At 43.7% G+C, this 11,784-nt stretch overlaps 1 protein-coding gene across 3 annotated transcripts in view; it reads left to right on the forward strand.

Annotated features, from left to right (window-relative positions):
• The window catches only part of SSH2 (slingshot protein phosphatase 2), a 221,635-nt gene that overhangs the window by 202,103 nt on the left and 7,748 nt on the right, over nt 1–11,784 (forward strand). For all 3 annotated transcript variants that reach the window (XM_081027073.1, XM_081027075.1, XM_081027074.1), the window contains 2 exons: nt 1,306–1,506; nt 9,557–10,391. In XM_081027073.1, coding sequence (XP_080883199.1) covers nt 1,306–1,506; nt 9,557–10,391 — 1,036 coding nt within the window. The remainder of the gene's footprint in view (nt 1–1,305; nt 1,507–9,556; nt 10,392–11,784) is intronic.

Consider the following 11,784-nt stretch of genomic DNA (forward strand, 5'->3'; position numbering starts at 1 on the left):
ACCATTCTCTGCATTCCTGTAGCTTATCTGGCTCACTTATTTTGGCACTTAAACTTACGCCTCCTTGCACTGGTGCTTAACTCTTTCATCTGTTTCTGGCTCCGGCCAAAGGATAATAAGCTTTCGGAAGGAAGCTTGTCTATGGTGATACAGTGAGCGAGTGAATGAATAGATTTCCCCTGTTAGGCTTACATGTGGATTTTTTTTTAACTTATTGGAATAGCCACGTGGGAAGAATTCCAGCTTATGTACATTACTGATACGAGTAACCGTTTTTTGGTACAGATTTTAAAATGTTCCTATTTACAGCTGACAGACCTACTTATCAGGTCCAGAAGTTTGTTCATACATTTATTAGAAGGCTTATAGTTGGAGGCTTATTCTGTGCCAGATTCTGTGTTATTAGCCAGTTAGCACAACTGAGTGATGTTCACATCCAAGGTAATATCCTCTGGCATGTTAAGATTGAGGCATTTTGTTTTGTTTTTTAGTATCACTTTGTGGCAACCTTGTTTTCGTGTTCTTCCACCCCATTAAAAAAAATGGTTGCTCGTTCCACCCTCCTCACTGAGGAAGCCACATGGTGCGTCACCTGGTCTCGTCCAGCTCTACAGCCGGTCCCTAGGCACAGCACGGGTGGTGGTGTTGTGAAAAGTAATATCCAGGGCTACATCTGAGGAAAGAGGAGGGTTGGTTTCATCTGGTGTGTGCTTTCCTCCAGGGACAGAACCCTTACTGGAACTTGAACTGGCATCAATTCAGAACATTTGGATAAATTAGATGAATCACTGCCACACCTGTAACTCAAGAGCGTGCCAGCCGTGAATCGCGCCCTTGGGGCTATGAAAGGCCTGGCTCTAACCACACACAAAATGGGGTCCAGTCTCAAAAATGAAAATGCTCTCCTGACAGTCTATGACCAGCTGGGTTGCATTTACCATTTTGATATTTAATTGTCTGCTTCTCCCACTGAGTCCTACTCTCTAGGGCAAACTGTTACTTACTTCTCTGTGCCTTGCAGTACCTTGCACATTGTTTTACACGCATTGTTTTACACGTGGTAAATTGCCTGGTGAGCGTTTGCTGAATGAATTAAAGAGGCTGAATGTTAACCTTGAATATTGTCTGAATTGCCTGCCCTCCCTGCACATTGACTTCTAGATGGATACAAGTGCAGGAAGGTGGGCTGGATTGCGTAGCAAAACAATGGAAGGGCAAGACAGGAGACCTGGAAACATTTAGAAGCCAGCTTTTAAAGTCTACCCACTATTGTGTTGTGCTCCTTACCTCCAACTCCCAAACCAGGAAACACGGATCTAAGTGCCTTGTGCACTGCAAAATGGGAGTGAGTCGCTCGGCCTCTACTGTGATTGCCTACGCAATGAAGGAATATGGCTGGAATCTGGACCGAGCCTATGACTATGTGAAGGAAAGGCGAACTGTGACCAAGCCCAACCCCAGCTTCATGAGACAACTAGAAGAGTACCAGGGGATCTTGCTGGCAAGGTGAGTCTTTAAGTGACTTTCTCAGCTGTTGCCTCGGGCAAGGTGAAATGTCCTTCTCTGCTGTTAGTTCTCAGCCTAATTTGGATGTGTCAGACATTTTGCAAATTGAAATCTATCCAGTTTTTTAAAAATTAAGTACAGCATTTAAAATTAGCATAGAAGATTAGGATTTAATCAAAACTAAAGACATTTAAACTAAAGAGTGGAAAATATTATTCCCTTATTTGGATTCTCAACTAGATACAGATTTTAATAAACTCTTCTCAACATCTGCTAATGCCAGATGCAGCTGCCTTGTCAAAAGGGATACTGATTACTCCCAAGGTAATTGTAGGCGTAGCTGAAATTCTTAGAAAATTTTGGCCCATTTGTTTAAAAAAAAAAAGTACCTGCTGCTGCTTTGAACATTTTTTTTCAGTGCTTGGTTTCACTGAGCCCTCTCCAGTAATTTTAGTCATGTAACAAATCAGCAGAAGTGGGATACATATAACTCATTTGAGGTGTGAAATAGCTCTCATTTTCTTTTAAGTCTTTTAATACAATTTTATACATACGCTTTGTAAAAATGCAAAAAATTGCAAAGGAAAAAAAGCCTTTATAAACTCAATACCCACAGAGAATAGTGGACGTCATCTTACCTATTTCTCGAGGTCTTACTGTTATCACATATATTGATGGCTATTTCTTCATAAAAACTGTCCGTCAGCGTACCTCTTCACCCAGTATTAGGTGTTTTTTTGTTTTTACTGTAGCGGTGTTTATTGGGCACTCACACTGCACTTACTCATCACTGTTCCTTTTCCCCCCAACTTGATTGAGCTACAACTGACATATAGCATTGCGTAAGTTTAAGGTGTGCAGTGTGTTGATTTGATTTATATATGACAAACTGATTGCCATCGTAGCATTAGGTAATATCTTCACACATTTTTTGTGGTGAGAATATTTAACATCTACTCTTTTAGCGATATTCAAGTGTATAATTCAGTATTATTAGCTGTAATTACCATGCTATACATTAGATCCCCAGAACTTGTTAATCTTACAACTGGAAGTTTGTACCCTGTGTCCAGTACCTCCCCATTTTACCCAACCCCCGCCTCTCGTACCTAGCGCTCTACTCTCTGTTTCTGTGAATTCAGCTTTTTTAGAGTTCACATATAAGTGACACCATACAGTGTTTGTCTGTCTCTGTCTACCCACGGCGAGGTCTTGAACATCTTCCTGTATCAATAAGAACTAGCTGTTTCAACCATAGTTTGGTCATGGGTTAGAAAAGGATTAATTGCACCATTTATTACCCTTTTGGTGATAAAAGCCACCTTCAGCTGCTCTCAGGAAAAAGATTCAGGATTTAAGGATCAGTTTCCTTAGAGGCCACATAGTGGAGTTCTGTAGAGTGCTACGGTAGGTGTTGCTGTGTTTTTCTTGTCGGCAGGTTCTGGGTGGTTTTGTTAGGGTGAAGGCACAGCTGCCTAGAAGCTGTGGGGCTGGTGCCAGAGTTTGATTCCAGTGAGTCTCATGACTTGGTCTTGACTCTTGAATCTGGACTGTGTTTCCCCTGAACAAAATGTTACATAGCCTTCCAGCCTATCCAGGCAGAGGGACCACCCTCCCACCCCCGAAGTATTGTGAAAATGTGGCCACAGCATAGCATTATGGTTTCCACTAAGAAAACCCCTCCCGTTTACTCAGTACTTGGCATAATTTCATCAGAGCCGTTCTCTTAAGAGGCTGGGAGGATACACAAGTCTCCTTCACGTACGAAGAATTTATAGGTCTTTGGGGCCAAATTTTGATGACATTTTTAGATTAGATCAGAAGGTAGGACACAGCAGTCATTTTTGGCACAAGAAAGAAGCATGTGAGGGTTGGATGAGACATAAATATTGTATATTCCCAGACATACACGACGGATGTTAGGCAGTGTCCTCACGTGACCCACTGAGAGGAAGGATACGATGTGTCCTGCCAATTTCAGTATTTATTCTGGAATCCCAGGCTACTGCAAGCTGTTGGGTTGGGTTTTTTAGCATATGTGGTTTTTCTTAGATGTTAAAGGAATTTCAGAAAAATCTTAGATGAGAATAAGAAGAGCAGCATAAACCCACAAATCACCCTGCCTCTTTCCTTTCAGTTTCATCCTGCCTTATTGGGCTTGATTCATGGAGGGAGGGGCACGCCCTGGGGAATGAGAAAACCACAGAATTTGAGTCCGTAGGTCTGGTTTACGTTCCTGGGTCACCCCTTGCTGGACCTCTGAGAAATTACCACACAGTTCTGATCTTCACCTGACCCCATTTATAAAATGAAAATTGAGAGACCTGCCTCACAGAGTTATTATAATTACAAATGTGTACAAATGTACGTTACGTACTGTTAAGGGTTATGCAGATGGGGCGCTCCTCATCTCCCTCCTCCAGAAAACATATGTGCATGTGCCATTTCTTTCTTTCTGCTTGATATATGTATATGCCACTTATTTCCTCCTCCTTTCTCCAACCACTGCCTCCCACCACCCACAGACACACCAACTCCATTAGAAAGGACTCAGAAGTGGTCCTGGAATTTCCTGTATTGTGATGTCTCCTAGATTTGAAGAACTGGAACCCAGTGCTGGGGGTATCACTTAGACTGCTTTCAGCTGCAAGTAATAGAATACCTCTATCATTGGGATCTCAGCAATAAACTGTATACTCAGATTAGGATTATTCAAGGATGGCTTTATAAAGGGACTATTTACAAAGGTGTGGAATGGAAGGAGAATCAAGGGACTTGTATCAGCAGAGCTGTTTGTTAATAGATCCTAGGCCCAGCAAGGAAGGGAGCAGTTACAAGAACCTAGAAGGAGACTTCTGGAGAGAAAGGCACCTTCAGAGAGGAGCAGTAACCTTCAGTTAGGACAGAGCCTGCCTGAAATGTCCGTGCAAGGAGGAAGCTAGGAGAGTAAATGGTTTATCTTTACTGTTCTCCCTCCAGTCGCCTTCTGGGGTGTCCCATTAGCCGAACCCCGCAGAAAACGGAAGACAAGGGGGCCCATTGATGTGGTCCATAGATTAGCCTCGAGAGCAGAGAACAGGGTGAAAAAGCTGAAGAGTGGATCTGCAGGGGCAAACAAGATATCCGGCCTAACACCCAGCTAGATGTAGTTTCAAAAGATGGACCACTGAACATCACTTGTAACCAGAAGCACAGAAGCAGACTTCGTCATGGCTCGGTGCTGTAATCAGGGACTTTGATACTCTCCATCTTTCTGCTCTACCTTCCTTGGTTAATAATGGCTTGTTGCTTGAACTTGTTTCTTCATGATTGCCAGATGTCTGCACATGCCAGGCATCTACATGTAAATTCCACAGCTTCTGGCCGAATGAAGGGGCATTTCCATTATAATGGGGAGACCTTTCCCTGAAGCTCCCCAGTAGACTTCCCCCACAAGACTCATTGGCTAGGACTGGGTCATATGCCTAAAACTAATTACTGGCTAGGAAAATAGAATTTCCTGAACTGGCTAAAACAAATTCACATTTACCCCTCTGTGCTAGGGAAGTGCCACATTCCCTGAACCCATGGGATGGTGAACACCCCCACCAAACCAGACCTCTGCCGGTGAGGAAAAAGAGAGTGCCTGCTGGGTATGCAGCCATTGGGGTGTCTGCAGTCTATGGTGTGTTGTCAAGAAACAGCCCTTGCAAGCTAACCGTCCAACCACCTACAAGTGCGTGGGGCCCAGCAGACTCTTGAGTGCTGCTAGAGTGCTGCTCCAGGGCCTGCAGCTTAGAAGAGCAGAGAAGAAGTCCCAGATTCCTGTGACTGTCTGAAGCTCTGTCGAGCTTTGCAGCTTAGGTAACCAAGAGAGGAAAGTCCTTAGAAAAATCCCACTCCTTCTGTTTGCAAAGCGATTCCATTTCCTGTCCCGGTGCTTAGCTCTTGTGTTTCGTATCTTCTCCCAGGAAGTATGTAGTTTTCCCAAAGAGATAGAGCCCTGGTCCTGGCATTCTCTAGCCCGTGGCGTCCCGGTTGCCACTGGGTGCTGACCCGGAGGTGGTAACACTCTGTTTGACTCTCTTAGCTTGGTACGTTGACCTCTTGGTAGTAGAGAAGTTTAGCAAAGTGATACCACGTCCCTGTAGTGATCTGTGAATTGCTTACAGTCCCTTAATCAGAATGAGTGGGTGTGGGCCAAGTAGTGATAGCCCCTCTAGGGACTATGTGCATCTTTCAGTATGTCTTTAAGAGCCTGGGGACGGCTAATATTTAATATTCTCCCTTAGACCTTAAAGGGAGGGTATCATAAAGCCACTGATATTGTTCATATCTAATTTTATTTTTCCTGTTTTTATAGCTGGGGGAGGGGAGTGAGGCAGGAGGGAGGGGGTGTGTGTGTGCGCACGCGCATGTGTGTGTTTTGAAACCCTCCATTAAACTGCCAGCGGCCCTGTCTGTTATTCTGCACTGTGATCAGGCAGGTACCTGGCAGATTTATGTTCCATTAGACAAGTTCAGATTTCAGGCTTTTGCAAGCTGACCATGTGTCTGTGATATTAGGTTCCAGTGTATAAAGCAAGTAAGAAAAACTATGTGGTAGCCAGGGAGAGTTTGTGCCACATGTCCTCATAGATGTCAGCTTTGATTCTCTGAACACCCCTGTCCCCAGGGCCAGAGGAGACCTCACTGAAGTCTCGTTAGCTGGTGCACAGCAGTCAGCCAGCAGGAGAAGGCGTAGATTCCTGGGCAGGTGACAGCCAATCACAGTCGGAGTTTAAAGGATTTCTTAATAGCTTTTCAGAGAAATAATCTGAAAGCACAGCACACAGAAAATGCTCTACTGAAGCTTTCCCTCTTCCTCCTTCTCCTTTCTACAGGCTGCCTCATGCCCTAAGAAGTAACCATAATGCCCTAAGAAGCCTGATTTTACTATAACAGATACTGTATTTTTAGCAGTCTTTCTCAGTATAACTTTTTCAAACATGTAACAGAAAAGCAAGTGGAGGCAAGAGAATGGAATATCATGTGTATCCTGTCATTTAGATTTCCTTCTTATTCATTTACTAAGTAAAAGGCCAAAGTCTTACCCAGAATGACTTAATCAGCTCATGTGTGTCAGTGTGTTTATGTGAATCCAAATTCAGGTCAGAGCCTACTCAAGGGGGAAAGAACCTCAGACTTGGTTGCATCATTCGGGCCACAAACCAACTCTGAAGTTCTCTTTGGCAACTTGTTTACTTACTGCCTACCTGGAATAGGTTGGGGAGGGGGAGTCAGCTGAGTTTAAAACAATAAATATAATCTAATGTCTTACATCTATCCCTACCAGTAATGGAGCATTAGAATAAACTGGCTTGGGAAGAAGCTTCACTGAAAAAGAGTTTGGTGTTACCGATGATTCATACATGCCCTATGACCCACCTTGTAGAATATATACAGTATGATTTCATTTATATAAAGTTCAAACCATCCAAAACTGAGAAGTATCTTGTTAAGAAAAAAACAATGTGATGACTCTATAAAGAAAAGAAAGAGAATGAGTGATCAGCGCAAAATTCAGAACAGAGGTTAATAACCCCTGAGGGGGGAAGAAGAGGAGGGGTCAGGAAGGGCTGTGTGGGGTAGCCGCTTGGAAACCATGGTAACGAATATCTTGACTATAGCAGAGAGCTGCCTACCACGTTCCTGCAGGTCCTATAGCAAAAATGAGAAAGGAGGCAGAGTTGCACCTATCTTCAGATTGGGGTATTTCTTTCTCCTTTATAAGTAGGTGTCAGTTTAATTCCAGAGCCCTGACCCAATATTTTCTGATGATTATCTCCTCCAGGAAGAGAAGGAAATCCCTGCTGGGCAAAGCAGCTATGATGTCAGCCACTTCCTCTGAAACATGTACTGTTTGTGTCTATTAGCATAACTTCCGTTTCTCATTCCCCACTGACTGGGTTAGTGATTTACAGGCAGTTTTAAAAATCATACTTCGGAGTGTTCTTAGAATCATGGAAACATCCCATTTGCCTGTTGACTGATTTTATATTATAAGAAGGACGAGAACAGCTGCTCCCTGAGATGTCTTCCCAGACATTTGCGTGAGAGGAATTGTCCTGCCATGGTGGCTGAGAGGACTTGGTATAGGTTTGAACGTCTGCATGATGGCTGAGGGATAGAAATTGGAGAACACAGTCAAGAAACAAGGGTGTCTAGATATAAAAGAAGAAACTTTCAAGGGAAGCACATGGGCACTGTTTGGTTACAACGTACAGTTTAGGCCTCCCCTATGCAACCAGTCAGCTTGTCCCTCCTCAAAACCACTCACTCGTTTGGGATGTGTGATATGTTGTCTCCTCCTAGGGGTGGCTGGCGTTCTTGCAGCTTGCAAAGAGTGAAAACCCTACCTTACACCCAACTGATTGATTTTAGCGCGTCTTCATAAACAGACCGAGCTGCTCCCTACCCAGAAAAGCATCCTTTTGCTGTGCAGGTCTGAGTCAGAGAGAGCCCCACCCAAGCAGCAGACAGGCAGGGGGAGCTGAGAGCAGGTGCAGAGCTGAGAACAAATGGGTTCACATTAGTGCAGGCGCGTGACTCAGCAGAGATTTACAGGCCTCTGAGGCAGGCGTGGCCCTGAGCCCGGGGTAAGTTGTTTTGGGCTGTTTCCCATTCTGCCCTGCAGTTAGGTCACTCTTCATCAGCTTGTAAGTCATGGAAACCATACCCCATAAACCATTTAGTGACCTATTCCCTGGGCAGGTGATCGTGACCACCCACAGAGCCACCTTTCTCATTTTGGCTAGGGCTTTGGGAACTGTGCTTCCTTGTTGGAGAGTGTGGTTTGAAATGAAACCTCATCCTCACATCAGACCTTCCTTCCCTCCATAAAATAAACCAAAGGGCGGATGGGGGTGGGGGCTGTGTGTGTGTGTGTGTGTGTGTGTGTGTGTGTGTGTCTGTGTGTGTGTGTGGTCTTCCTTTGGCCTACCTGCTTTTCCAGGTGTCACCTTAGCTTAATGTTTTTTATCCAGAGATCCTTCTGAAAGGGACCTATGCTTCATGCTCATCTTCTTCTGTTCTGTTACCAACCTTTTTCTCCATGTTTACTAGCCTCACTTTTGCTTTCTAATTCAAGAAAAATTACCATCCTCTACACACTTCCACGTCAGTGATTAATCCTATATCAGCTTTCATCCCAATTATGAGGATTTGTAATGGGCTCCAATAGACTGTTTCTCTTTGTATTACTTGAATGCTGTTTTGTTGTCGTTTTTTTCTGGTTATTGTTAACCATTCTCATTATTTTAAAAGTTCAAAAATTATAGAAATACGGAGTATTGAAGTAAAGCCCTCCCCGAAAGTATTTTTGCCTTCCTTGAAAGAACTGTTACCAGTTTGATGATAGTCCTACAGCTTTTTTCCTATACTTGTTCTAACATGGGAACTGACCATTCCAAATGTGTTTACCATGCTTTTTCACTTAATAGTATGCCTTGGACATCATTGCACTGAAATACCTGACTGTTTTTGCCAGCTTCCTAGCATAGAGGTATATGAACTGTAATTGAAATAAATCCTCTCAGGGGATGGCGGGGTCTCATATTTTTAGGACCACAGTGTTAGAGTGAACATCCTTCTGTGTATATCTTTGTGCATTTATAGTAGTATTTCTCCATGACAAATTCTTAAAAAAATTGTTGGTTAAAGGGTCAAGTTTGGAGCCTTGTTGCCAGAATTGTCACTCTTTAAATGCTCCAGTGCACATTTCTACCAGCTGTAAATGAGAGGGCTTGTTGGGCCATACCATCATCAACGCCTGTTAACAACCATTTGAGTTTTTGTCAGTCTGATAGCTAAAAAGTCAGATCTCATCTATTTGTTTTTGTTGTTTTGCTTTGTTTTTTGCTGTTAAATTTTGCTGTTAAATTGGTTAAATTGAACATCTTCAATTGGTTATTGCCTGCTGCAAAGCATCTTGCAGGTTAAGATTTAAGTCTACCTGGGAGTGGTTTCCTGAGAGGGTGTTGATTGTTGTCATAAACCAGAGTAAGGCATGTCTTGTGTATGTCCTCCACAGCAAACAGCGGCATAACAAGCTCTGGAGATCTCATTCAGATAGCGACCTCTCAGACCACCATGAACCCATCTGCAAACCAGGGCTAGAACTCAACAAGAAGGAGATCACCACCTCAGCAGACCAGATCGCCGAGGTGAAGACCATGGAGAGTCACCCACCCATACCTCCCGTCTTCGTGGAACATGTTGTCCCACAAGATGAAAATCAGAAAGGCCTATGTACCAAAGAAAGAGTGATCTGCTTGGAGTTTACTTCCAGGGAATTTCATGCTGGACAGATTGAAGATGAATTAAACCTGAATGACATCAATGGATGCACGTCAGGGTGTTGTCTCAGTGAATCAAAATTCCCTCTTGACAACTGCCATGCATCCAAAGCCTTAATCCAGCCCGGACAGGCCCCAGAAATGGCCAACAAGTTTCCAGACTTAACAGTGGAAGATTTGGAGACAGACGCACTGAAAGCAGACATGACAGTCCACTTACTGCCTATGGAAGAGTTGACATCTCGCCTGAAAGACGTCCCCATGTCCCCTGATCCTGAGTCACCGAGCCCCCAGCCCAGTTGCCAGGCTGGCGTCTCAGATTTCAGTACAGACCGCATTGATTTTTTTAGTGCCCTGGAGAAGTTTGTGGAGCTTTCTCAAGAAACCCGGTCACGATCTTTTTCCCATTCAAGGATGGAGGAAGTGGGTGGAGGAAGGAGTGAGAGCTGTCGCATGTCAGTGACAGAAGTAGCCCCTTCTGAAGTGACAGCTGACGATCAAAGAAGCAGCTCTTTGAGTAACACTCCGCATGCATCGGAAGAATCTTCGATAGATGAGGAACAGTCAAAGGTAAAAACTATCTTTAGAGTTCTCCACCTAATGAAGTGCTCTTCAAAGACAAAATATTTGGGATTCAGCTGTGTCCACTTTATTTTTGATGTTGCTGAAGATTTAAGAAGGCAGCATGGGAGAGAGACTTTCCTTGAAAACGTATAGAGTTTAAGTATTTTTTTAAATTAGTTGCCTTTTGAGGAATTTATCTTTCCAGGTTTTGGGTGTCATTGGAAGCACTTCTGAGAAGGGATGAGGGAAGAAGAGATTAGCCAAAACAAATGTCCTGGCTGAATAAGGAGAGGTCCCCTCCCTGGACCTCTGCAGTTCAGATCAAATCTCACCAGCAGTGAAAGGCCGGGGACTTCGTACGCTGCCTGAGTGAGACTTGTGTCTCTCTGAAAAGATAGATTTGTTTGGAAATTTCTGTCTCAGAAAATTCAGATACTAGACATGTGTAAACCGGTCTAGCACCTGATTCCCATGCTGAGTTCTTGCTATTAATAATGTTTCTGAGTTGTTCCTCATCTCAAACCCTGTGGTATTCAAGAATTGAGGGATGGTTTGGGGAAGTGATTGGAGAGCAGACAGAATCCGAAGATTCTTCTCAGAGATAGATGAACTCTAATGAGCCATCTCAGACCAGGGAAAGGATTACTGTGTATCATCATTTCCAAGACTCACACTTATTCTCATTTTGACACTTCTGAAATTAGGATGCATTTTAATCAATATAATGTGTCAATATAATACCGTAGTTGGGAAGGAAATGATGACAGATTTACTCTAACATACCAAACCTAACTTACTGAATTCAGTGGAGCTGAGTAGATTCTTAACATCTCCTGATGTCTTATCTACTTATATTCACCACCTTGTCCATTACTCATCTGTTCTCTCTCCTTAACTGTACCCCAGGGCAGTCGTCGTCTCTGTCTTCTCCTCTTCCCAAAGCCTATGCCTCTGTGTTTCGTTTCTGCTGGGGAACCTAGCTTGAGCTCTCCTTTGGACCAGTCGGTGGAGCAGCTCTGACAGAAATAGCTCTTTTGCAAGTCCCTGGTCATATGAGCACTCCCTCCACAGCCCGTACATACACCAGGCCCGCTGTGGCTTCTCTCCCAGTCTTGGCAAGTTTACCTCTGCCTCATGTCCTGGCAGATTTCTCCCAAAGGCAGAACTGACCTTGTTAGTTTGTACTAGCTCAGAGTCGCTTTTGAAGGGGAAAGACCAGAACAATGCCTAGGCAAATATTGTACTTTGAAGGCTTACAAAAATGTTAACAAAGTATGTTGATGTTCATAACGATGTCACTTTAAGAAGTGTCCAAGGGCCGTGTCCAGATTTTGAAATTCTTATTTCTTTACTATAGGACTTGTTTTCGCTTTGGCCAATTTTCTCTGACCTTGTTCTA

This window comes from Rhinolophus hipposideros (assembly GCF_964194185.1).
Source record: "Rhinolophus hipposideros genome assembly, chromosome: 20".
Lineage (NCBI taxonomy): Eukaryota > Metazoa > Chordata > Mammalia > Chiroptera > Rhinolophidae > Rhinolophus > Rhinolophus hipposideros.